Source organism: Symphalangus syndactylus, chromosome 13, assembly GCF_028878055.3.
Source record: "Symphalangus syndactylus isolate Jambi chromosome 13, NHGRI_mSymSyn1-v2.1_pri, whole genome shotgun sequence".
Lineage (NCBI taxonomy): Eukaryota > Metazoa > Chordata > Mammalia > Primates > Hylobatidae > Symphalangus > Symphalangus syndactylus.
The window spans coordinates 34,071,325-34,098,364 of NC_072435.2; the positions used below are offsets into that span (position 1 = coordinate 34,071,325).

General features: G+C 50.0%; 2 protein-coding genes across 7 annotated transcripts in view; one reads left to right on the forward strand and one right to left on the reverse strand.

The window, feature by feature from the left end:
* Nucleotides 1-9,522, forward strand: part of CCL25 (C-C motif chemokine ligand 25) — a 64,126-nt gene extending 54,604 nt beyond the window's left edge. For 4 of the 6 annotated variants that reach the window (XM_063615952.1, XM_063615954.1, XM_063615955.1 and 1 more), the window contains 4 exons: nt 3,147-3,264; nt 3,361-3,494; nt 4,821-4,940; nt 9,091-9,522. In XM_063615952.1, the coding sequence (XP_063472022.1) occupies nt 3,147-3,264; nt 3,361-3,494; nt 4,821-4,940; nt 9,091-9,098 (380 nt within the window). In that variant the 3' untranslated portion in view covers nt 9,099-9,522. The remainder of the gene's footprint in view (nt 1-3,146; nt 3,265-3,360; nt 3,495-4,820; nt 4,941-9,090) is intronic. The other 2 variants (XM_063615953.1, XM_055237529.2) reach the window with 1 other exon arrangement.
* Nucleotides 9,523-11,970: 2,448 nt separating this feature from the next.
* The window catches only part of FBN3 (fibrillin 3), an 83,175-nt gene continuing 68,105 nt past the window's right edge, over nt 11,971-27,040 (reverse strand). Inside the window, exons 58-63 of the mRNA XM_055237502.1 lie at nt 26,827-26,943; nt 21,808-21,936; nt 21,596-21,715; nt 19,596-19,830; nt 18,608-18,758; nt 11,971-12,819 (exon numbers count right to left, since the gene is read on the reverse strand). Of these exons, the coding sequence (XP_055093477.1) occupies nt 12,478-12,819; nt 18,608-18,758; nt 19,596-19,830; nt 21,596-21,715; nt 21,808-21,936; nt 26,827-26,943 (1,094 nt within the window). The 3' untranslated portion in view covers nt 11,971-12,477. The remainder of the gene's footprint in view (nt 12,820-18,607; nt 18,759-19,595; nt 19,831-21,595; nt 21,716-21,807; nt 21,937-26,826; nt 26,944-27,040) is intronic.

The following is a 27,040-nucleotide window of genomic DNA, read 5'->3' on the forward strand; positions in this document are numbered from 1 at the left end:
GCCTACCCCCAAGTGCCCCTCTCCCCATGCCCCCACCCCACCCCTTTTGTCTCTTATCTCCTCCAGAAGTCTCCCCAATCCCATCTCCACTGAATTCTCCTGCTCTTGGCACGCAGGAACTCCTGGCGTTTGGGTAGTTCCTGGGATGGGGTCGGGGAGATGGAGGGTCCCCAGTTCCTTCTTCGAGAGCCCCATGGAGTCCTTTGCAAGACTCCTAAAGATGTGAGGGAGCAGAGAGTGGCTTCTAGCTGCGGGCAAAGCCAGTTACTGCCAGGGATATACTGTAGAATCCTAATCCTGCCGAGCCAGGGGTGGAGTTGGAGATCAGGGCCCTGGAGACTGACGGGAGTGGATTCCCATCCTGGTCCCTCCATGCAGTCCAGCTGAGAGGTAGTTGCTCCTAAACCTTTTTTTTTTTTTTTTTTTTTTTTTTTGAGACAGAGTCTCACTCTGTCGCCCTGGCTGGAGTGCAGTGGCGCGATCCTGGCTCACTGCAACCTCCGCCTCCTGGGCTCAAGCAATCCTTCTGCCTCAGCCTCCCAAGTAGCTGGGACTACAGGCGTGTGCTACCATGCCCAGCTAATTTTTGTATTTTTTAGTAGAGATGGGGTTTCACTATGTTGGCCAGAGTAGTCTCGATCTCCTGATCTCAAGTGATCCGCCTGCCTCGGCCTCCCAAAGTGCTAGGATTACAGGTATGAGCCACTGTGCCTGGCTTCCTAAACCTTTAGGAGGCTCCATTTCCTCAGCTGCAACGTGGGAATCTAAAATTCCCACTGCATGGCTCTGTCTTGAGGGTCCAGTGAGCTCATGCCTGCAGAAGACTAGGCCTCATGTCTGGCAGCGGCAATGATAACTGTTCCTGTTTTTAATAGGGAACTCTTTCCTTCTTCCCCACTCCCTACCGCAGAGCAGGCACTTGAGGATTTCAGTCGCCAAAGGACGGTCCCTGGGCCTGGGGTGTTCCCACAGGAGCCCTGACACTGGGTCCTACATCCTCTGAGTTTCAGCAGCTGGCCAAAGCAGGGTCCCTGGCTGGGTGGCAGACCCAGGGCCCCACCCTCCTTCCCTGTCTGCCCCCACCTGCCCCACCTGGCCCTCGGCTGGGTCTGATGGTCCAAGTCCTTAGCCTTTGCCCGGGAAGGGAGTTGGGCTGTGGTCTGATTGTTTTGCTATCGGAGCCAGGCCCAACCCGGCCCTTTGATCCTGGCCCCCAGCCTTGGGAACTACCTGCCTGGCACTGCAGCCCGAGGTTCCAACAGAATGCGCTGCCCCTTGCCCTCAGAGGCCGAGGTTGGGAGACACCTGGAGGGCTCGAGTCCTTCCTCTCCCTGCTCCTGCTGGGCTGGACTCTGCTGGGACTCAGACTCAGCCTCTGGAGGTTAATTCTGGCAGAGGTGGGATTGCAGAGAACACCAAAGGCCATTTAGGCAGAGAATTGCGCCCCAGCTTCCACCACTATCTCATCAGCTCATCCTCGGCCCATTCATTCCACCTGCTCATCGCCCCAGAACTTTCTGGCAGCATCACCCCCTCTTCTGGGCACCCCCCACAGTGCCTGTGCTTCCCCCTTTCTGCAGAGGTCAATTTCCCAGGAGCTCCCTGAAGACAACACTAGGTCTAATTCATCTGTGTGTTTCATCTCTGCTTGTCTAGACAATTGGCATTTACTGAGAGCTCTTTACTTTGTATTAAAACAATTTTTTGTTTGCTTGGTTGGTGTTCTGTTTCACTGAGACAGAGTTTTGCTATTGTCGCCTAGGCTGGAGTGCAATGGCGCGATCTTGGCTCACTGCAACCTCCACCTCCTGGGTTCAAGTGATTCTCCTGCCTCAGCCTCTGGAGTAGCTGGGATTAAAAGTGCCCACTATCAGCTGGGCACAGTGGCTCATGCCTGTAATCCCAGCACTTTGAGAGGCCAAGGCGGGTGGATCATGAGGTCAAGAGATCAAGACCATCCTGGCCAACAGGGTGAAACCCTGTCTCTACTAAAAATACAAAAATTAGCTAGTCGTGGTGGTGGGCGCCTGTAATCCCAGCTACTCGGGAGGCTGAGGCAGGAGAATCGCTTGAACCCGGGAGGCGGAGGTTGCAGTGAGCTGAGATTGAGCCACTGCACTCCAGCCTGGGCGACAGAGTGACTCTGAAAAAAAAAAAAAAAGGCGCCCACCACCATACCTGGCTAATTTTTTTTTTTTTTTTTTTTTTTTGAGACAGTGTCTCACTCTGTCGCCCAGGCTGGAGTGCAGTGGCGCGATCTCGGCTCACTGCAAGCTCCGCCTCCCAGGTTCACGCCATTCTCCTGCCTCAGCCTCCCAAGTAGCTGGGACTCCAGGCACCCACCACCATGCCCAGCTAATTTTTATATTTTTAGTAGAGACAGGGTTTCACCGTGTTAGCCAAGATGGTCTCGATCTCCTGACCTCGTGATCTGCCCGCCTCAGCCTCCCAAAATGCTGGGATTAAAGGCATGAGCCACCACGCCTGGCCTAATTTTTGTGTTTTTTAGTAGAGATGGGGTTTCACCATATTGGCCAGGCTGGTCTCAAACTCCTGACCTCAGGTGATCCACCCACCTCAGCCTCCCAAAGTGCTAAGATTACAGGCATGAGCCACCGCACCTGGCCAATTTTTGTATTTTTAGTAGAGACGGGGTTTCACCATGTTTTCCAGGCTGGTCTTGAACTCCTGACCTCAATCGATCTGCCCACCTCGGCCTCCCAAAGTGCTGGGTTTACAGGCATGAGCCACCGTGCTGAGCCGCCAATCAGCTCATTTTTAGGCGGGTAGAACTTGGCTGGGGAGGGGTGGTGTTGGCCCCTCTTCACAGTACACCTGCACTGTAAGTCACTCTTTTCCCCAGAGCAAGAGTAGAGGTGGCCTTGGTCCATTCATTTGCTGGTTCCACACACTTCCCAGCCGGGACCCAAGGGTCCTCTCCAACTTCTGGCTGTCCCAATATCCAGGGCTAAGGGGTGAGCCAGGAGGCTTTTTTTTTTTTCCTAAGGCTGTTTCTCAGCCTCTGCCGGGCCTGGAAGGGTTGTGGTGTGAGCAGACAGGTATGCAGACAGGTGCCCTTGCCTGTGGCTGGCCCCGCCAAGTTCGCATGCAAGGATGCGAGTGTCTGGGTGGCTGTGTGGTTGCAGGTGTCTTTGAGGACTGCTGCCTGGCCTACCACTACCCCATTGGGTGGGCTGTGCTCCGGCGCGCCTGGACTTACCGGATCCAGGAGGTGAGCGGGAGCTGCAATCTGCCTGCTGCGATGTGAGTGGGGCCGTGGGGGCTGGGGGGGTGGGGTGCACACACAGCCTTGCTCCCAGCCTACACCCTAACCTGGGCACCCCCCTCTGCTCACCACAGATTCTACCTCCCCAAGAGACACAGGAAGGTGTGTGGGAACCCCAAAAGCAGGGAGGTGCAGAGAGCCATGAAGCTCCTGGATGCTCGAAATAAGGTTTTTGCAAAGCTCCGCCACAACACGCAGAACTTCCAAGGTGGGCAAGACCTCTGCTGGGCATCTAGGGGGCCCACCCTCCCTGCCTGCAAGCCCATGTGTGGTTCAGACCCTGAGGGAGGGAACTGGAGACTAGAATACTGACACCTGCCTGAACCCCAAACAAAGCCAGTTGCTGGTGAGTGGGGCACCAAGTGAATGACCAACTGATTGAATCATTGTCCAGTTTTTGTTTCTGGAGATGGGGTCTTGCTCTGTTGCCCAGGCTGGAGTGCAGTAGCATGATCATAGCTCACTGCAGCCTCGAACTCGTGGGTTCAAGCAATCCTCTCACTTCAGCTTCCCCAAGTAGCTGGGATTAGAAGTGTGTGCCACCAGTCCAGCTCTTTTATTATTATTTTGAGACAGAGTCTTACTGTGTCACCCATGCCGGAGTGCAATGGCGCCATCACAGCTCACTGCAGCCTTGCCTCCCAGGCTCAAGCAATCCTCCTACCTCAGCCTCCTGAGTAGCTGGGACTACAGGCATGTTCCACTAATCCAGCCCATTATTATTATTATTAATTTATTTTTTATTTTTATTTTTTGAGATAGAGTCTTGCTGTGTCATCCAGGCTGTAGTGCAGTGGCGTGATCTCAGCTCACTGCAACCTCTGCCTCCCGAATTCAAGCAATTCTCCTGCGTCAGCCTCCTGAGTAGCAGGAGCACAGGCTCACACTACCACGCCTGGCTAATTTTTCTATTTTTAGTAGAGACGGGGTTTCACCATGTTGGCCAGGCTGGTCTCGAACTCCTGACCTCAGATGATCTGCCCACCTTGGCCTCCCAAAGTACTGGGATTATAGGCATGAACCACCATGCCCAGCCACAGCTTATTATTATTATTATTATTATTATTATTATTATTATTAAGACAGGGTTTTACTCTTGTCACCCAGGCTGGAGTGCAGTGGCACCATCACAACTCAACGCAGCCTTGTGTTCCTGGGCTCAAGCAATGCTCCCACCTCAGCCTCCCAAGTAGCTGGGGTTACAGGCACACACCACCATGCCTGGGTAATTTTTTATTTTCATTTTGCAGAGACAGGTAGTGCCATGTTGCCCAGGCTGGACTTGAACCCCTGGACTCAAGCAATCTACCTGCCTTGGCCTCCCAAAGTGCTGGGACTACAGGCATGAGCCACTGCACCCAGCCACTCCAGCTCTTTTAATTGGGACACTTTCCACTGGTGCAGATGGAAAGCCAAAGCACATGGGAGATTCGTTCGCTTAAATAACCAGTCAACAGCTTCAAGCTCAGCTGGATCCAGGAGCCTGAAGGCATGATGGCAGAGCTCTTGCTTATTTCTCTCTCCATTTCTCCAGCAGGCCCTCATGCTGTAAAGAAGCTGAGTTCTGGAAGCTCCAAGCTATCATCGTCCAAGTTTAGAAATCCCATCAGCAGCAGCAAGAGGAATGACTCCCTCCTGACATCAGCTAATTCAGGTAAGGACCTTTGGTCATGTGACCGTCTCCCATCCATCACCTTTGCTAAGGGTTGAGGGCTCATGATTGGCTCACACTGGGACAGGAGATTCACCTCCAGGACCAAGGAGGGGTGGTTGTGTGGTCAGGGCTGCAGGTTCACAGGGGAAGGTCCTCGGTGGCTGTCCACTGCCATGACTCAGCCCAAAGACACTACAGCAAGTGAGAAAGTGACGCCCCAGGGGAGTGGCCCAAGAGCTCCAGGGCCCCCCAAGCCCAACAATTCTCCAGCAGGGACCGGGTGGGTGTCCTGTAATTCTATTGAATTCTGACATTGTGTGTGTGTGTGTCTCTCTCTCTCTATATATATAATATATATAAATACATATATAATATATAAATATATAATATACAAAATATATAATATATAAAATAGATAATATATAAATATACAATATATAAATACATATAATATATAAATATACAATATATAAAATATACAATATATAAATATACAATATATAAAATATACAATATATAAATATACAATATATAAAATATACAATATATAAATATACAATATATAAAATATACAATATATAAATATACAATATATAAAATATACAATATATAAATATACAATATATAAAATATACAATATATAAATATACAATATATAAAATATACAATATATAAATATACAATATATAAAATATACAATATATAAATATACAATATATAAAATATACAATATATAAATATACAATATATAAAATATACAATATATAAATATACAATATATAAAATATACAATATATAAATATACAATATATAAAATATACAATATATAAATATACAATATATAAAATATACAATATATAAATATACAATATATAAAATATACAATATATAAATATACAATATATAAAATATACAATATATAAATATACAATATATAAAATATACAATATATAAATATACAATATATAAAATATACAATATATAAATATACAATATATAAAATATACAATATATAAATATACAATATATAAAATATACAATATATAAATATACAATATATAAAATATACAATATATAAATATACAATATATAAAATATACAATATATAAATATACAATATATAAAATATACAATATATAAATATACAATATATAAAATATACAATATATAAATATACAATATATAAAATATACAATATATAAATATACAATATATAAAATATACAATATATAAATATACAATATATAAAATATACAATATATAAATATACAATATATAAAATATACAATATATAAAATATACAATATATAAATATACAATATATAAAATATACAATATATAAATATACAATATATAAAATATACAATATATAAATATATAATATATAAATATATATAATATATAAATATAATATATAAATATATCACGTATAAATATACGTGATATATAAATACATCATATATATACATATATAATATATAATATATTTTTTTATGACAGGGTCTCACTCTGTTGCTGAGGCTGGAGTGCAGTGGTGCCATCTCGGCTCACTGCAACCTCCGCCTCCAGGGTTCAGGCGATTCTCGTGCCTCAGCCACCCAAGTAGCTGGGATTACAGGCATGCATCACCATGCCTGGCTAATTTTCATATATTTAGTAGAGATGGGGTTTCGTCATGTTGTTTAGGCTGGTCTCGAACTTCTGGCCTCAAGCAATTCTCCCACCTCAGCCTCCAAAAGTGCTGGGATTGCAGGCATGAGCCACCGCGTCCAGCTGACATTGTCTATCTGGAGGTAGTGACACAATCCACAGGTTAAGGACTCAGTCCCACAAGACTGCCCCCATTTCAGATGCTGGTTGCAAGTAGCAAGTTGTCACCTTATTTCTGACTGATTGGCTGTAAGTCAGGGCTTCCACCTCTGGTTGGATCATTCGCTAGAATAGCTCACAGGACTCAGGGAAACGCTCTACTTACGTTTACCATTTTATTGTAAAAGATTACAAAGGGGCTGGGCATGGTGGTTCACGCTTGTAATCCTAGCACTTTGAGAGGCTGAGGCAGAAGGATCAACTGAGCCCAAGAGTATGATACCAGCCTGGGAAACATAGCAGGACCCTGTCTCAAGAAAAAAAAAAAATTTTTAATTAGCTAGTTGTGGTGGCATGCACCTATAGTTCCAGCTGCTTGGGAGGCTGAGGTGAGAGGATTACTTGAGCCCAGGAGGTAGAGGTTGCAGAGAGCTATGATCATACCATTGGAACTTCAGCCTGGGAGACAAAATGAGACCCTGTCTCGAAAAAAAAAAAAAAAAAAGATATTACAAAGGATAGGGATGAATAAGCCAGATGGAAGAGATGCTTAGGTAGGCAAAGACTGGAAGGGACCCAAGTGTAGGAGCTTCTGTCCCCGTGGAGTTGGGGTACACCACCCCTCCCACACACGTGGATGTGGTCACAAGACCCTGAACCCCATAGTTCAGGCTTTCTTTTTTTCAGAGATGAGGTCTCATTCTCTCCGCCAAGCTGGAGTGCAGTGGCGCAATCATAGCTCACTGCCTCATTGAATAGCTAGGACTACATAGCTCACTGCCTCATTGAGTAGCTAGGACTACATAGCTCACTGCCTCAGCCTCCCGAGTAGCTGGGACTGCAGGCCAGTACCCTCAGCTTACCAGGTATTTTTTTTTGGAGATGGAGTCTCACTCTGTTGCCCAGGCTGGAGTGCAGTGGCATGATCTCGGCTCACTGCAAGCTCCGCCTCCTGGGTTCACGCCATTCTCCTGCCTTAGCCTCCCGAGTATCTGGGACTACAGGCACCTGCCACCACGCCCGGCTAATTTTTTGTATTTTTAGTAGAGACGGGGTTTCACCATGTTAGCCAGGATGGTCTCAATCTCCTGACCTCATGATCCACCGGCCTCAGCCTCCCAAAGTGCTGGGATTACAGCCGTGAGCCACTGTGCCCGGCCTAATTTTTTTTTTTTTTTTTTTTTTTTGAGACAGAGTCTCACTCTGTCACCCAGGTTGGAGTGCATGTCACAATCATAGCTCACTGCAACCTCCACTTCCAGGGTTCAGGTGATTCTCCTATCTCAGCCTCCTGAGTAGCTGGGATCATAGGCATGCGCCACCACTGCCAACTAATTTTTGTATTTTTAGTAGAGATAGGGTTTTGCCATGTTGGGCAGGCTGGTCTTGAAGTCCTGACCTCAAGTGATCTGCCCACCTCAATTGCCCAAAGTGCTGGGATTACAGGTGTGAGCCACGGCGCCTGGCCTTCACCAGGGATTTTTTTTTTTTTTTTTTTTTTTGTATTTTTAGTAGAGACGGCGTTTCACTATGTTGGCCAGGCTGGTCTCAAACTCCTGACCTTGTGATCTGCCTGCTTTGGCCTCCCAAAGTTCTGGGATGACAAGCATGAGCCACCGTGCCCAGCCAACAAGGGATTTTTTTAGAGGCTTCATCACATAGGAGTGAAGGATGATTAACTCCGTTGCCAAACTTCTTCCCCTTTCTGGAGAATGGGACCAAAAGCTCCAAGTTTCTAATCAATGGCTTGGTCTTGCTGGTGACCAGCCCCCACCCAGAAGCTCACCAAGAGTCACCTCATTAGAATAAAATATGTCCCCATTACCCGGGACACTCCAAGGGATCCAGAACTCTGTGTCAGAAACAGAATTCAAAGACCAAATATTAGCACAAAAGGCCAGGCGCGGTGGCTCACACCTGTAATCCCAGCACTTTGGGAGGCCGAGGCGGGCAGATCACGAGGTCAAGAGATCAAGACCATCCTGGCAAACACAGTGAAACCCTGTCTCTACTAAAAATACAAAAATTAGCTGGGCATGGTGGTGCGCGCCTGTAGTCGCAGCTACTCGGGAGGCTGAGGCAGGAGAATCACTTGAATCCTGGAGGCAGAGGTTGTAGTGAGCCGAGATTGCGCCACTGCACTCCAGTCTGGTGACAGAGCGAGACTGTAACAACAACAACAAAAAAAATAGCATAAAAGATTCCAGCACTCCTATTACTCGGAAACTCACAAGGGTTTTAGGAGATGTGTGCTGGGGACTGGAGGTAGAGACAAATGCATATAGTTACTATTATTTCACAGCCATCAATTTTACTTCAGCCTCTCTAATTGCTTCTGCAGGACTGTGAGCCGGCTCATTTCTGGGATCCATCGGCACAGGAGGGGCCAGATCTTTCTCCGATAAAACCATCACCCTACAGACCCAGCTGTCCCCACGCCTCTGTCTTTTGGGTCAAGTCTTAATCCCTGCACCTGAGTTGGTCCTCCCTCTGCACCCCCACCACCTCCTGCCCCTCTGGCAACTGGAAAGAGGGAGTTGGCCTGATTTTAAGCCTTTTGCCGCTCCAGGGACCAGCATCAACCCTGGGCAGCCAGTGGCTCTTGTAGAGAAGACTTAGGATACCTCTCTCACTTTCTGCTTCTTGCCGTCCACCCCGGGCCATGCCAGTGTGTCCCTCTGGGTCCCTCCAAAACTCTGGTCAGTTCAAGGATGCCCCTCCCAGGCTATGTTTTTCTATAACTTTTAAATAAACCCTGGGGGGTGATGGAGTCATTCCTGCCTGTTACGTTTCTTTTCTTTCTTTCTTTCTTTTTTTTTTCCTGCCTGTTATGTTTCATGATGAGGTGCAAGTTGCTGCTGCCCCACCCTGGAGTGAAGCCAATGCAATCTTTGCCACCCCAAGCCCTCCTAACAGACAGCTCTCCAGGGGCCAAGCATTAGCCGCTGGTTGCAGAATGCACTTCCCAGCTGGTGACCTTGAACCAATTGCTCACTCTCTGGGTACCTCGCAGCTTGTCTGTAGAATAAGGGTCACTGTGCTTGCTCTGCTTAAATTCCAGGGCTGTGGTGAGTCCAGCTGATGGACACAGAAGCCCTCTGCAAACTCTTATAGGCTACCTGGAGGCCACTGGTAAGCCAGGACCAGAGCAAGGACAGAGCTCTGGTGCCAGGCGCTAGTGACAATTCTGCAGGTGGAGGCCTGAGTCACCACCCGATGATGCTGTCTTCGGTCCTTGGCAACCTCAGTTTCCATCACAACAGAGAATGATCCGGATGAAAACCAATGCACATTGGCCGGGCACAGTGGCTCGCATCTGTCTTCCCAGCACTTTGGGAGGCCGAGGCAGGTGGATCACCTGAAGTCAGGAGTTCAAGGCCAGCCTGGCCAATATGGTGAAACCCCATCTCTACTAAAAATGCAAAAATTAGTCGGGTGTGGTGGCAGGCACCTGTCATCCCAGCTACTCAGGAGGCTGAGGCGGGAGAATTGTTTGAACCAGGAGCAGAGGTTGCAGTGAGCCAAGATCACGCCACTGCACTCCAGCCTGGGTGACAGAGTGGTGAGAGTCTGTCTCAACAAGAAAAAAAAAAAAGAAAGAAAGAAAATCAAGCACATCATCTTTTAAGGGACACCCTGGTGGTTCGGGGTCAGGGACCGGGATGAAGTTGCAGAAGAAATGGAGTCACATTCAGTGTTCAGGCTCCACGGCGCACTATGTGGGTGACCCGGACAGTTTCCACAAGCTCTCTAAGCCTCAATTTTGCACCCCTGGAAAATGGGGGTGATAATACTGCCTGACTCATAGCGCTTTGTTGGAGACCAAATACACTGTGATGTGTGATACGCACAGCACACAGTACATGCTAAAACACAGTACTGTGTGTTTATGAACACAATGAGTACCCTTGCCATCAAATTGGAGTCCGCCTGGAACCATGCAGGGTGGTGTGGGGGCTGATGGCCTGGGAACAGGCCCAACTTTTTTTTTTTTTTTTTTGAGACAGAGTCTTGCTGTGTTGCCCAGGCTGGAGTGCAATGGCACAATCTCAGCTCACTGCAACCTCCGCTTCCCGGGTTCAAGCGATTCTCCTGCTTCACCCTCCCGAGTAGCTGGGATTACAGGCACCCACCACGACACCTGGCTTTTTTTTTTTTTTTTTTTTTTTTTTTTTGTATTTTCAGTAGAGATGGAGTTTCGCCATGTTGGCCAGGCTGGTCTCAAACTCCTGACCTCAGGTGATCCGCTCACCTCGGCCTCCCAAAGTGCTGGGATTACAGGTGTGAGCCACCACACCCCGCCAGGCCACCCAACTTTCAACCTGGCCTGACCTTGGCCAAAGTGTTTGACTTCTCTGAGCCTTAGTTTTCCCTGTAGAACGGGGATGGTAATAGCATCTATTCCATGAGGTTGTAGTGACAATCAAAGTGGTCAATAATGGTAAAATACTTGGATACTCACACCTGTAATTCCAGCACTTTGGGAGGCCAAGGCAGTAAGATCACTTGAGCCCAGGAGCTCAAGACCAGCCTGGGCAATATAGGGACACCCCCACCTCTAAGAAAAATAAATGTTAGGCCAGGCATGGTAGCTCATGCCTGTAATCCCAGCACTTTGGGAGGCCAAAGCGGGCCGATCACCTGATGTCAGGAGTTTGAGACCAGCCTGGACAACATGGTGAAACCCCTTCTCTACTAAAAATACACACATTAGCTGGGTGTGGTGGCACACATCTGTAGTCCCAGCTACTTGAGAGGCTGAGGCACGAGAATCACTTGAACTCGGGAGGCAGAGGTTGCAGTGATCCAAGACTGTGCCACTGCAGTCCAGCCTGGGTGACAGGGTGAGACTCTGTCTCAAAAAGAAAGAGAAAGAAATTTTAAAAAACTAGCTGGGTGTGGTGGCGTGCACCTTTGGTCCCAGCTACTTGGGAGAGGCTGAGGTGGGAGGATTGCTTGAGCCCGGGAAGTGGCGACCACAGGGAGCCATGATCGTGCCACTGCACTCCAACCTAGGCAACAGAGCAAGACCCTGTCTCAGAAAAAATAAAAAAAAATTCGAATGGTGTCTGCTATGTAGTACACGGTCAGGAAGCGTGAGCTGTTATTACCATTCTGGGGAGCCCGCAAGGCCTTCTGCTTCCCCAGGCACAAGACCTGCCTCGCCCAGTCTGAGGGCAGCATCTACTTACTTCAAGAACTTGCTAAGGGGCAGGCTGACTTAACCCAAAATAACTTTATTATCGTCTCCACTTTTGATATAAAAGCATTCTCCAAATGGGGGCAAATGTGGCAAGTCACTGTGGAGCCTGGGCCCCCTGTACACCCTTCTACTCCGAGGAATAAGCCCTGTGCCCACCCCAGTTGCCCATTGCCATGTCCCGCCAACCCCCCTGCCCAGGGCAAGCCACAGTGCAGCACAGAAGTGAAACCCTGAGATTGGCCAGACATGGTGACCACAGGGCCTCTTCCTGACCTTGGCTGTGGGGTGGGGATTGCACGTTGCAGCTTCTTGCTGTCTCCAGGAAAGACTGAGGAATTGGGGGCCCCCGGGGCTGGCACAAAGGCCCAGGCAGAGGCCGGGCTCGCCTGAGGTTGTCGTGTAGCATTTCACTCTTCCTGAGTTTTGGGGTTCCATCTGGTCAGCCATCACTTCTGGGGATCAGTCCTTCCCAGTTCCAGAATCCCCCTTCTCTGGACAGCTGGGGCCCACTGAGTCTCCTCCCAACTAAAGCAACTGCAGCTGCACCTTCAGCCTCAAGGCCTGGCCCTGTGGCCCTGGCTGCCCCTCTGGCTGGACACCCCAGGGTCCTGCCATGTGGCTCACCACCTCCAGCCGGTAGGTTCCAGGCCCCGGCCGCCTCCGCCCCAGCTGCAGGGAGCTGAAGCCACGGAGGTGATGCATGCGAAAGAAACCTTGCTCGTTTCCGCGGACAATGACGTAGCGGACCCGGCCCTCCAGACCCTCCAGGGCCGGCCGGAGCTCCAGGATGCGCTCGGCCCGGCCCAGGTGTGAGAGGTTCAGGCCCAAGGTCAGCAGGGCCTCGGAGTCAAGGGTAGCCAGGTTCACCTGGGAAGAAAGGCCAGGTGTGTGGTCAGAGCCCAGGAGAATCGGGTGTGGGTAGGGGGTCCTGGGATTGTGGCCAAAGAGGAGATTTTGGCCAGTCTCTAAAGTGAAGGAAAGAGCCATAAAAAGGAACGAAATCATGCCATTTGCAGCACCGTGGATGCAGCTGGAGGTCATTATCCTAAGCTAATTAATGCAGAAACAGAAGACCAAATATGGCATGTTCTCAGTTATAAGTGGGAGCTAAAAATTGCATACCCATGGACATAAAGATGGGAAGAATAGACACTAGGACTACTACAGCAGGCAGAGAGGGAGGGAGAAAGGGGTTGGGAGGCCGAACGTGGTGGCTCACACCTGTAATCCCAGCACTTTGGGAGGCCGAGGCGGGTGGACCACAAGGTCAGGAGTTCGAGACTAGCCTGACCAATATGGTGAAGCCCAGTCTTTCCTAAAAATACAAAAATTAGCTGGGCGTGGTGGCGGGCACCTGTAGTCCCAGCTACTTGGGAGGCTGAGGCAGGAGAATCGCTTGAACCCGGGAGGTGGAGGTTGCAGTGAGCTGAGATCATGCTACTGCACTCCAGCCTGGGCGACAGAGGAAGACTGTCTCAAAACAAATAAATAAATAAAAGGAAAACTACCTATTGGGAACTATGTTCACTGTTTGGATGATAGGATCAGCAGAAGCCCAAACCGCCTCATCATGCAATATACCCATCTATTAATAACAAACCTGTACCCTCTGAATCTAAAACAAAAAATAGGCTGGGCACGGGGGCTCATGCCTATAATCCCAGCACTTTGGGAGGCTGTGGCAGGAGGACTGCTTGAGGACGGGATTTCTTTGTTTCTTCCTTTTTTTTTTTTTTTTTTTGAGATGGAGTCTTGCTCTGTCGCCCAGGCTGGAGTGCAGTGACACGATCTTGGCTCACTGCAATCTCTGCCTCCTAGGTTCAAGTGATTCTCCTGCCTCAGCCTCCCAAGTAGCTGGGATTACAGGTGCCTGCCATCATGTCTGGCTCATTTTTGTATTTTCAGTAGAGACAGGGTTTCAGTATGTTGGCCAGGCTGGTCTCAAACTCCTGGCCTCAAGTGATCCACCCACCTCGGCCTCCCAAAGTGCTGGGATTACAGGCGTGAGCCATCGTGCCTGGCCAAGGCCAGGATTTCAAGGCCAGCATGGGCAACATAGTGAGACCTCATCTGCCCACAAAAAGTGAAAATATTAGTGCTGGTGTGCACCTGTAGTCCCAGCTACTTAGGAGGCTGATGTGGGAGGTCCCAGGAGTTCGAAGCAGCGTGAGCTGTGATCACACCTCTGCACTCCAGCCTGGGTAACAGACTGAGACCCTGTCTCAAAAAAATATATGTGTGTATTAGGCACCTACTGAATTCCTGGCAATCTTTGAGGCACTGGGGATTCAGCAATGAGCAGATAAAAATCCTTCCCCTCAGGGAGTTTACCTTCTAGTAAAGCAAAGCAGATAGTAAACAAATAAATGGAAAATGTAAAAGTGACAAGATGTGCTACGAAAAAACATGAAGTTCGCTGAGGGCCAAGGTGGACAGATCGCTTGAGCCCAGGAGTTCGAGACCAGCCTGAGTAACATGGTGAAACCCTTCTCTACTAAAAATGTAAGAAATTAACCAGGTGTGGTGTTGCACGCCTGCAGTCCCAGCTACTAGGGAGGCTGAGGTGGGAGGATCCCTTGAGCCTGGGAGTTCAAGCTGCAGTGAGCTTTGATTGCACTGCTGCATTCTAGCCTGGGTGACAGAGTGAGACCCTGCTCCCCGAAAAAAAGAAAATAAATTGATTTTAAAAATCAATAAATAGGCTGGGTGTAGTGGCTCACTCCTGTAATCCCAGCACTTTGGGAGGCTCAGGCGGGTGGATCACAAGGTCAGGAGATTGAGACCATCCTGGCTAACATGGTGAAACCCTGTCTCTACTAAAAATACAAAAAAAAAAAAAAAATTAGCCGGGCGTAGTGGCAGGCGCCTGTAGTCCCAGCTACTCCACAGGCTGAGGCAGGAGAATGGCATGAACCCAGGAGGCGGAGCTTGCAGTGAGCGGAGATCGTGCTGCTGCTGCACTCCAGCCTGGGTGACAGAGCAAGACTCCATCTTAAAAAAAAAAAAAAAAAAAAAATCAATAAATAGGGTGGGCACGGTGGCTCATGCCTGTACTCCCAGCACTTTGGGAAGCTTAAGTGGGTGTATCACTTGAGCCCAGGAGTTTGAGACCAGCCTGGGCAACACGGTGAACCCCGTCTCTACAAAAACTACAAAAATTAGCTGGGCGGGCTTGGTGGTGCACGTGCCTGTGGTCTCAGCTACTTGGGGGATTGAGGCGGGAGGATTGCTGGAGCCCAGGAGTTCGAGGCTGCAGTGAGCTATGATTGCGCCACTGCATTCCAGCCTGGGTGACAGAGTGAGACTTTGTCTCAAAAAAAAAAATAAACAAATAAATAAAAAATAAATCAATAAAAAAATAAAGTGGAAGAAAATACTGCTTCCCTTGGCATCTCAAGTCTGGTTCTTCATCCGCAAGGTCAGCTGTATCTGTAGACTCAGTGGCATAAGGCTGAGGCTGCTTCTGAGAGAGGCAGGGAGACGGCCACTGTTACACACTACAGACCCCTAGTCTCAGCTGAGGGACCTTGCTCAGACCCCTGCCAGCCTGGGCCAAAGGAATCAAAGATTCGCTCTCAGAGACCCAGCAGCCAGGGATTATTCAGATGACATTGCGACCCAGAGCCCTAAGGTCACTCAGAAGTGTCTTGGGATGGCTGGTGTTAGGAACAAGGGCCTTTCAGCAGAAGCCAGCCCCTAAAAGAATGCCAGAGCTGACAGTGAGAGAAACGGGATGCCAAGCAGGGCCAGAGAGTAGAGCGTAAAGGACCAGACAGAAGAGCCGCCTGATAGCTTCCGCTGTGCTTCCTGTATCTGGCTCTCTTTGAGAGCCTCCTGTGTGCCAGTGACAAACTCTTCTTTATTTAAGCTCCTCTGAAGTGCCTTACTGGTCTTGGCAGCTGGACAGGGCCCTGAATAAGACAGCGAGCCTCAATGGCAGGCTACCCCAGGGCTGGGTGATGTATCCAATCCCACAGAAGGTCATCTATGTTTTCTTTGCCTTTGTTTTGGGGAGCACTGTGTTGGTTTGGCCTCATTTACATGCCGACAGAGTGTTTTGCTGTTGCATTCAAGTGAAAGTTATTCCTGTTCCCCAGCCCCTCAGTTCTGGAGATCTGAGGCCTTCTTCCCACGGAATGTTGTTAAGACTTAGGCTCTTACCGACACCTGCTGGCAGTCAGTGGGTATTGCAGGCAAAGGCACAATACAGCCCTATTTTTGAGACAGGGTCTGTCTGTCACCCAGGCTGGAGTGCGGAGGGTGATCACAGCTCGCTGCCGCTTCGAACTCCCGGGTTCAAGCAATCCTCCCGCCTCAGCCTCCGAAGTAGCTGGGACTACAGGCACATGCCACCACAGCTGGCTAATATTTTTACTTTTTGTAGGCAGAGGGGGTCTCACTATGTTACCCAGGCTGGTCTCAAAATCCTGGCCTTGGCCAGGCACAGTGGCTCACACCTGTAAACCCAGCACTCTGGGAGTCTGAGGTGAGCTGATCACTTGAGGCCAGGAGTTTGAGACCAGCCTGGCCAACATGGCAAAACCCCATCTCTACTAAAAATACAAAAATTAGCCCTTTTCCGTCTTGATCTACTTGTGCCCTGGGACCCTGACAACCACTCCACTCACTCTTATTGAGTACCAAGGGGTACCAATACAGTAGTAAATCCTACAGACACAGCTCTACCCTTATGAAGTTTACAGAAAATATCAGTAACTATGGGATAATATATATATCCACAGTTTTTCCTAGCAAGGGGGAAAAAATAACTAGAGGGGAAAAAGGGCCTTTCAGTAATACAAAGTAATACACTCACATTTTATCTAATATAGAAAGCCTCTCAAGCCCAATAACCCTATCCCGTGTCTCACTTTGTTTTTCCCCATAGCACTTATCATGTATCATATTTGTCATGTGTTATAAAATATGATATGTTTTACATGTTGATTTCTTGTGCGTCTCCCTTTTAGAATATCAGCCTCACAAGTGCAGGTGTTTTTGTTGTTGTTCGCTGTTGCTCCATTACAGTGCCCAGCAGTGGTATTCAGTAAAATCTGTGGAGTGAAGAAGCTTCGTCCTAAATGTCTGCACTGGGGGTGACTTTAGGGTAATGGTTTCCATGCTCAGTGATAATTGTTTGGGAAACAACGTAAAGTGATGGCTTCGGAAGACAGAGGGGCCCAGGATGGCTGGCCATGGATGACAAGGCTGCTTGTAAAGAGAAGTCCACGTGCCATAGCCATGGAATCTCTGAACCACCATGTTCAAGTTCTGTAACTTGGGCATGTGCCCTAACCTCTCCGAGCCTCAGTTCCTCCATCTGTAAAATAGGGATAATAGTGGCATCTAGGCTGGGTGCAGTGGCTCAGGCCTGTAATCCCAGCACTTTGGGAGGCCGAGGCGGGTGGATCACCTGAGGTCAGGAGTTCGAGACCAGCCTGATCAACATGGAGAAACCCCGTCTCTACTAAAAATACAAAATTGGCTGGGCGTGGTGGTGCACGCCTGTAATCCCAGCTACTTGGGAGGCTGAGGCAGGAGAATCGCCTGAACCTGAGAGGCAGAGATTGCGGTCAGCCGAGATTGCGCCATTGCACTCCAGCCTGGGCAACAAGAGCGAGACTCCGTCTCAAAAAAAAAAAAAAAAAAAAAAAAAAACCTGTGGCATCTACACCTCCCAGGGTTGTCATAAACATTGAGAGGCTGTGAACAGAGAGCACTTGGAGTGATACCTGCATACAGCAGGTGTTTAATACATTTTTGGCTTTCAGATCCCTTGGGTGATGGCTGCAGGACTGACCCGTAGTCAGGGACTCTTCAGTTGAGGGGCAAGCAGCTGGCATCTGTGGCAAAACTGCCCTCTCTGCACACCTTGATGGTGGCCCGAGAGGGAAGGAGGGATCGAGCCATAGGCCTGCCCTATGGCTACTGAGTGGTGTGTTGAAGATCCCTGAGATTCCTAGAGACAAGGCAGGTTCAGGAACTCCAGGAGCACCTCGGGCACAAGAGGGGTCAGGGCAGATGCTGAGTGGGTATGTCAGGTTGGGGGCCTGGGGCTCCTAAGGGGAGCCTCTGCTGGGGTCCCCAGAGAAAAGACTCACCTCCCCAAGGCTCAGACAGAGAAGGGGCTTGGGCTTAACTTGGCCTAAGGGTTTGTGAGAGTAGCCCAGAGGGATGCACAGAAGAGTTGAGATGGGCAGAGCTGTGGTACAGAGGCCACTTAGGGCCCCATTGGAACTAAATCCCAAAAGGGTCCCAAGGGAGGCCTTCACCAACCAGGAGGTGAGGGGGTGACAGATTCCAGGGTGCAGGCAGGGTTGGAGGGGCCCAGGTATTTCCCCGCATCCAAGAACCTTTATAAAAGGGACCCATAGAAAGCATCACATCCCGGCCAGAGTCTGTATGGAAGATGCCTGACTCGTCACCAGGAGTGAGGTAGAGTGCTCGGGAGATGTGTCCCCCAGATACCCCCCAAAAAATCCCAGGGCTGAGAAAGAACAAGAAGGCCCTAAGCCGGCACCATGACGTGGGGAACCTGCTGGGATGTGGAGCCTGGTGCTCCTTCTTGGGGGGCTGATATAAGTCGGGTCCACAGCCTCTTTCCCACACTCACCCGTTCCCTGGCCACCCCTGCCTAGTGCAGCACGCATGTCACCTGGTGGTCCCTGTGGGCACTGCGTCGTGGCCGGTCCCGAGGAGAGAGGCCATTGATCTTGCATTCGTAGCAGGCTTCAGACGAGAGCAGCTCCTCTTTGTCCGGGGTGTCCTGGGGTCCGGGGCTGAAGCCCAGGCCGGAGACACAGTGCCTGGGCCAGGATGGGCAGGGTGGAGGGGTTTCAGAGGCGGGCTGATGGGACCTCCCCAGCCACGCCGCTCCACCCCTAGACTCCATTCTGAGTCACACTGCAAATGCCCAAGCACACATGTGCCTCTGAGCATGTGCTGGTGTGGCTCCGTGTGCACGAGTGCGTGTGCACCACATAAGGATGTGCATGTGTGTCCGCTGGTTCACTTGGGCATAGGTGTGAATACAGGAGTGAGAGGACATGCACAGGCTGGGATGGACGAATGGACATGAGCATACCCAGGGGCATGTGCGTGTGCCGACCTGTGTGTTCACATGGGGAATAACTCATGCAGGCACATGTGTGCTCGTAAGGATGTGTGAATCTCCCTGAGTGTGCCCGGGGGTGTGTGTATAGTGTGAGCACTCACAGATGGCTGACGCGTGCTTCCTCACCTGTGCAAACCAGGATGTAGCAATGGCGCAGTGCCCCCAGGGATGTGGGCATGCATGAGCCTGAGTGCACACTGGGACACGTGCACACACACACACACACATGCGTGCATGCTGGGATCTGTAAATGCACGAGGGTGCCCACGCATGCTGGTACGGGTGTGTGGCATGTGGACAACTACATGTTGGTGGTGTGAGGATGTGTGTGAATAGGTACAGGTGCCACTGTACCTCTGTGTGTCCAGGACTCTGTGCATATGTGGGCAAATGCCCACGCATGCACAGGCTGAAGGAGCTCTTCTGGCAAATTCTTGGCATGCACAAAGCCGTGTGTGTGTGTGTGTGTGTGTGCATGCATGGACACTTGCAGGGCATGGAGTCTGCTCGCCCCACTCCAGCCTCTCACCCTTGCCCAGCCCGGAAGTAGCCTTGAGGACAGCCACACAGGAAGCCACCGGGCGTGTTGGCACAGCTGTAGCTACAGGGGCCACGCCGTCCGGCGCACTCATCCACATCCTGGCAGCCCCCGAGGGCCTGATCAAAGTCAAAGCCAGAGGGGCAGACGCAGCGGAAGCCACCAAGAGTGTTGCGACAGGAGGCGCTCCCGCAGGTGGGGGGCGACAGGGCACACTCATTCTCATCTGTGGGAGGAAAGGAGGAGGAGAGAGAGGACGCAGAGGTGGGGCATTGCAGCCTTCACACCCCCAGAGCCCTCCACCTGGAATGTTCTATGTTCAGAGCCCAAGTCCAATGTCAAAGTCTCCAGCAAGCTGGCAGTAAGCCCTGAGACTAGATCGGCCCCATAGCCCCGCTGCCCCAAACCCTGTGGTTCTCCTTCACAGCATCTCTCAACACTTCCCCTAAACCCCAAAGTGTGGGATGATCTAGAACAAGCTTTCTCACCCTCAGCGCTATTGACACTTGGGGCCAGATCATTCTCTAGGGAGGAGCCCTCCTTGCACTGCGGGACGTTGAGCAGCATCCTGACCTCCACCCGCTTGACACCAGGAAAACCCATCTGCCTCCAGTTGTCTGTTTAGAGTCTTACTCTGTTGCCCAGGCTGGAGTGCAGTAGTGCAACCATAGTGCACTGCAGCCTTGACCTCCTGGGCTCGAAGGATCCTCCTGCCTCAGCCTCCCGAGTAGCTGGGACTACAGGTGTGCACAAACATACCTGGCTAATCTTTTAACTTCTTGTAGAGATGCGGGTCTTGCTATGTTGCCTAGGCTGGTCTTGAACTCCTGGCCTCAAATGATCCTCCTACCTCAGTATCCCACAAGAGTGAACTACCATGGTGGATCCCCATTGTGATGATCAAAAATGTCTTGCAGACACTTCAAAATGTACTATAGGGGGTAAAATGGTCCTCTGTTGAGAACCTAGTTAGGGGTCTAATTAATCCCTGTTTCCTTTGCTGGACTGAAAAACTCAAGGCAGAAATGGTTTTTCAGCTTACTTCTGCATCTGAGCTCAGGGCCTAGTGAAAGGCAGGTCCTTGGCAAACAGTTGGGGAAAGAATGAATGAGTAAGTACAGGGAGGAGGAGACAAGTTGAGGAAGAGTTCCAGCAAAGGCCGATGGTCTGTGGGATCCCCAAGATCCCCAGGGGACAAGCACCTTGCCTGGGGGGCGAGGTCGTGTGGTGTGGGAAGCCCAAGAAGAACTTAGCTAAAGACCCACCATGAGAGACAAAAGGAGGGGGCAGAGAAGGCAGTGCCTGTGAGGCAGTTGGAGAGCAGGGAGAGCCACATCACAAAGGCCACAGGAGAGAGTGTCCAGGAGCCTGAAGGGGCAGACTGTGGTGCCCAAAGCAGTGGAGGTAGAGGATGGAGGCTGAGGAGAGGTCTCAGGAGAAAGCAAGTGGGCCCGAAAATGGTAGAGGGTGAAAGCTGCACTGTAGTGGAGGAATGAAAAGAGCAGTGAAAGAGGCTGCTAGGAGGTCCTAGAGCAGCCAGAATATGGGGAAAGGTTGGGGGGCAGAAGGCTAGCCCCCCAAATGGAGGGCCTCTGCAACAGCTATGGCAATGATATAGCATGCACACCTCCATGGCCCCCTGCAGCATCCATAACAGACATCAGTAATCACACTCGTGGCAGACATCACTAATCAATCACAGCACTCTTTCCCTGTGATCACAAAATTGCAGACTTCAGGTCTCAGAATCTTTCTCAACTGACTCCTCCAGGCCACCATACCCTAAGGAATGAACTCAGACACTTTTCCACGCTTATTCTGCTGCACCTTGACTCCCCAGCAGTGGAGAACTCACTACCTTCTGGGCTGGCCTGTTCAATCTTTAGATAATTGTGCTTGTCACAACATCTTGCAGGGTGGTGTCTGTTAGTCGCCTGCTCTGAGCAGATTCTGGTGGAGGGCCCAGCTTCTTCCCAGCCCTTTCCACTCACCCACACACTGGGCCCACTGGGAGTGCTGGGTGAAACCCTGGGGGCAGCTGCAGCGGTAGCCCCCTAGCTGGTTCTGACAGCCGTGCTGGCAGCGGTGGGGCCCATCACATTCATTCACATCTGAGACATAGAGAGAGGGAAAGAGGGTTTACCAGACGGTTCTTAGGACCAACACCCCCAAACACTAGACCCAAGCCAAAGCTAGGCTGTACCTTCACAGCCATGGCCTGAGCTGTCCAGGGTGAAGCCTTGGTGGCATTCACAGCGGAAGCTGCCCGGGGTGTTGTGGCAGTGCCCGTGGGCACCACATGGGCCAGGCTGGGCTGAGCACTCATCATTGTCTGTAGAGGAGAGAGATCGGGCAGGGTTGCCTGCTGGTTAAGGAACTCATGTCAGGTGACACAATGCCAGTCCCACCACTGTGTGACTTCAGGCAAGTTGCTCACCCTCTCTGTGCCTGTTTCCCATTCTGTAAAATGAGATCTGTAACAGTTCCCGACTCACAGAATAGGCACCAGTGTTTGACATCCTGCACATAAAGAATCTCATCTCCACCGCCTCGAAGCTGTGTGTCCTTGGGCAACTTACCTACCCTCTCTGTGCCTCGATGTCCTCAGCAGTAACATGGAGATGATAATGTCTACCTCATTGCATTTTTATGTGTGTGTGAGAGAGAATTAAATTAACCTAATCATGTAAAAGGCTTAGGGCAGTGCCTGGTAAAAGAGTAAAAGATAAACAAAGCCTCTTTTCCTTCTCCCATGGAAAAATGACATTGGGTTGCCTGTTAAGTTTTGTTCTCATGGAAACCTGACAATATCGTGAGGTCAGCCGGTGCCATGGATTGAATGTTTGTGTCTCTCCAAAATCCTATGTTGAAGCCCTAACCCCCATTGGGCTGGTATTTGGAGATTAGGTCTTTGGGAAGTGATCAGGGTTAGATAAGGTCATGAGGGTAGGGCTTTTATGATGAGAATAGTGCCCTTATAAGAAGGGACACCAGAAAGCTTGCTCTGTCTCCACCAAGTGAGGACACAGCAAGAAGGCGGCTGTCTGCAAACCAAGAAGAGAGCCCTCACAGAACCAGCCATGCTGCCACCTTGATCTTGAACTGCCCGGCTTCCTGAACTGAAAAAAAATAAATCTCTGTAGTTTAAGCCACCCAGTGTATGGGTTGTCCATGTGTACGTGTGTGTGTGTGTGTGTAAGCTATTATTTTAAACTGAATAGTCTGTGAACATCTTTCTATGTCTTTAAATATTCCTACTATTCTTGGGGGCTGGGTACAGTGGCTCATGCCTGTAATCCCAGTGCTTTGGGAGGCCTAGGGAGTGGATCACCTGAAGTCAGGAGTTTGAGACCAGCCTGACCAACATGGTGAAGCCCCATCTCTACTAAAAATACAAAACAATTTAGCCAGGTGTGGTGGTACACGCCTGTAGTCCCAGCTACTTGGGAGGCTGAGGTGGGAGAATCGTTTGAACCCAGGAGGCAGAGGTTGCAGTGAGCCGCGATCACGCCACTGCACTCCAGCCTGGGTGACAGAGTGAGACTCTGTCTCAAAAAACAAAAACAAACAAACAAAAAGTGAATATCTCTTGGGAACAACAGACATGGGAACATGCAGCTTCTAAGTAGGAGTGGCCCCTGCAGCTGCCTGAGCTGTCACTTGAGGGGCCACAGAGAATAGCTCTAGACTCTGGCCAGAAAGAAATGTCTAGCACAGCCAGGCACCGTGGCCCACGCCTGCAATCCCAGCACTTTGGAAGGCCGAAGTGGGCAGATTGCTTGAGCCCAGGAGTTTAAGACCAGCCTGGGCAACATGGCAAAACCCTGTCTCTACAAAAAATACAAAAATTAGCCAGACGTGGTGGCACACACCTGTAGTCCTAGCTACTTGGGAGGCTGAGGCAGGAGGATCACTTGAACCAGGGAGGTGAGATTGCAGTGAGCTGAGATTGCACCATCGCAGTCTCCAGCCTGGGCAACAGAGCAAGACTCCATCTCAAAAATTAAAAACAGAAATGTCTGCCACCACCCACAATTTCTTTCCCTTACATCTAGCAAAGCAAACCAAGTGTCAGGCTGGCTTACTGTGGCCATGTGAGTTTGCTCTTCTATTAATAGTTTGGTCATCAGCAAACAGGAACACCCTTGAGACAAAATCCAAGCCACTGTCTGTTGTATCAATAAAGTTTTATTGGCACACAGACACGGTCTTTCATTTACGTATCTCTCCGGCTGCTTTGATGCTAGCATGGCAGAGTCCAATCATGGCGACAGAGACCATCTCAACTACAAAGCTGAGGCCGGGCGCGGTGGCTCACGCTTGTAATCCCAGCACTTTGGGAGGCCGAGGCGGGCGGATCACGAGGTCAGGAGATCGAGACCACGGTGAAACCCCGTCTCTACTAAAAATACAAAAAATTAGCCGGGCGTATTGGCGGGCGCCTGTAGTCCCAGCTACTCAGAGAGGCTGAGGCAGGAGAATGGCGTGAACCCGGGAGGCGGAGCTTGCCGTGAGCTGAGATTGCGCCACTGCACTCCAGCCTGGGCGACAGAGCGAGACTCCGTCTCAAAAAAAAAAAAAACTACAAAGCTGAAAATATTTACTCCTCTTGAGCCCTTTGCAGAAAAAGTTTGTTGACTTTTGATCAAGTTGAGGCTCACACCACCACCTGCCTAGCTGAGAATTTAAACTCGTTTCTAGTGAGAGAAGCAGTCACGTGTGAGCTTGCTCCAAGGAGGGTACCCATGTGATGCATGGCCCTGGTCCATGCAGCTGCTCACACAGCCAGTGAAAATCTTACTTTTTTTTTTTTTTAATAGAGATGGGGTCTCACTATGTTGCCCAGGCTGGTCTCAAACTCCTGAGCTGAAGCAATCCTCCTGCCTCAGTCTCCCAAAATGCTGGGATTACAGGTGCGAGCCATTATGCCCAGCCACAAACTTTAATGTTGCAGAAAAAGAGAAATGCCTCTTGTTTTGAGACTCTTTGTTCAAATGTTCTCTCTCTCTCTTTTTTTTTTTTTTTTTTGAGAAAGAGTCTTGCTCTGTCCTCTAGGCTGGACTGCAGTGGTATGAACACTGCTCACTGCAGCCTCAGCCTCCTGGGTTCAAGAGATCCTCCCCCCTCAGCCTCCTAAGTAGCTAAGACTACAGGCAGGTGTCACCACCTCTAGCTAATTTTGAAATTTTTGTAGAGATGGAGTCTTGCCATGTTGCCTGGGCTGGTCTTGAACTCCTGGCCCTAAGCTATCCTCCCAAAGTGCTGGGATTACAGGCATGAGCCACAATGCCCAACCAAATGTTCTCTTTTGGTGACACTTCACCTGATCCCTCTCTTAAAACTGAAGCCCTCTCAGGAGACTGAGGTGGGAGGATCACTTGACACCAGGAGTTTGAGGCTTCAGTATGCTATGATCACATTTGTGAATAGCCACTTACTCCAGCCCGGGCAACAGAGTCATTAAGAGACTCCATCTCTAAGAAACAAAAAAGAAAAACAAAAAACCCAGATGTGGTGAGCCTGTAGTCCCAAGTACTAGGGAAGCTGAAGTGGGAGAATTGCTTGAGCCCAGGAATTTGAGGTTTCAGTGAGCTGTGATCACATTGCTGTATTCCAGCCTGGGTGATGGAGCAAGACTCCATCTCTAAAACAAACAAACAAACAAACAGACAACATAACCAAAAACCACCACCACCAAACCTCTCCCCACCCTCCAAAACAACCCTGTGGCCCTCTCCTTCTTTCCTGAACTCCTGCTTTTACTTTTTCTTTCTTTCATGACACACATCACCTTTGAACACACTATTCTGTTAATTTTTTGTTTGTTTTCGAGACAGAGTCTTGGCTGTGTACCCCAGGCTGGAATGCAGTGGCACGATCTTGGCTCACTGCAACCTCCACCTCCCAGGTTCAAGTGATTCTCTTGCCTCAGCCTCCCAAGTAGTTGGGATTACAGGCGCCACCACCACATCCTGCTAATTTTTGTATTTTTAGTAGAAACGGGGTTTTGTCATGTTGGCCAGCCTGGTCTCGAATTCCTGGACTCAAGTGATCTGCCAGCCTCAGCCTCCCAAAGTTATGGGATTACAGGCATGAGCTACCACACCCAGCCACACCATTCTGTTAATCTCTTGTTATGTCTGCTTCTAGTCTGATTCTGTGCTAGAAGGAAAGTTCCATGATGGAAGAGCCCTGCCTTTTATGTTGGTTGCTGTACCCCCGGGGTCTATAACAGGGCCTGACAAACCATTTCTGTTTCTCTAACAGGCTCTGTCCCAAGACTCTTCTCTGCCAATACAGTGCAAAAGCAGCCACAGGTGATTGTAAGCAAGTGGGCTTGGCTGTGTGTCAATAAAACTTTATTAACAAAAGCAAGCAGGGGGCCGGGCTTGGCTGGCAGACTGGAGTTTGCCACCCTTTGGTCTGAAGCACTGCCTGGTACACAGTAGGTGCTGTCTGGGCAGATTAGTGGGAGCACGAATGGGGCCACCCTTGACTAGGCTCTGCCTTTGGGGAAGATTGGGTTCCCTGGGGGCCACAAGACACTAAGAAACAATGATGGTAGCAGATGCTCTTGTGGCTTTAGCTGTTGAACTGATTTCCTCTTGGGACTATGTGAGACCTGGGATTTCAGGAGCGCTCTGGGGAGGCTCTGGGAGGGAGACCCAGCAGGGGCTTGTCTGGGGGAAGGCAAGATGCCATAAGCCAAGGCCAGAGGGCCTCTCTCCTCCCAAAGGAGAGGAAGGAGGTTCTAGATGCCTCCAGGAAGCGAGCACTGAGGAAGTACTGACTTTGTTCTGATCACCCCCATGTCCCCAATGTCCAGTACACACTGGGTGCTTGATACTTTTTTTTTTGAGACAGAGTTTCGCTCTTGTTGCCCAGGTTGGAGTGCAGTGGCGTGATCTCAGCTCACTGCAACCTCTGCCTCCCGAGTTCAAGCGATTCTCCTGCCTCAGCCTCTCGAGTTACTGGGATTACAGGCACCTGCCACCATGCCAGGCTAATCTTTTTGTATTTTTAGTAGAGATCGGTTTTCACCATGTTGGCCAGGCTGGTCTTGAATGCCTGATCTCAGATGATCCACCCGCTTCAGCTTTCCAAAGTGCTGGGATTACAGGTGTGAGCCATTGCGCCGGCCAATTTGATGTTTTTTTGGTGAGCAAAATAACTAATGCTGGGGTCGTGCATCACCTCCCGGTGAGGGGCAAGGGTCACTCACCGAAGCAGGCCTGGTGGCGCTGGGTGAAGCCGGGCGGACAGCGGCAGGTGAAGGTGCCCACAGTGTTGACACAGAGGAACTGACAGTTGTGCTGCCGGGAGGTGCATTCGTCCAGGTCTGCAGCACGGATGGTCCAGCAGGCTCAGGGCAGGGCCCAGTGGGGGGGGTTAGGAGCTTCCCAGGGGCTGCCCTTGCCACCTCCAGGCAGAGGGGT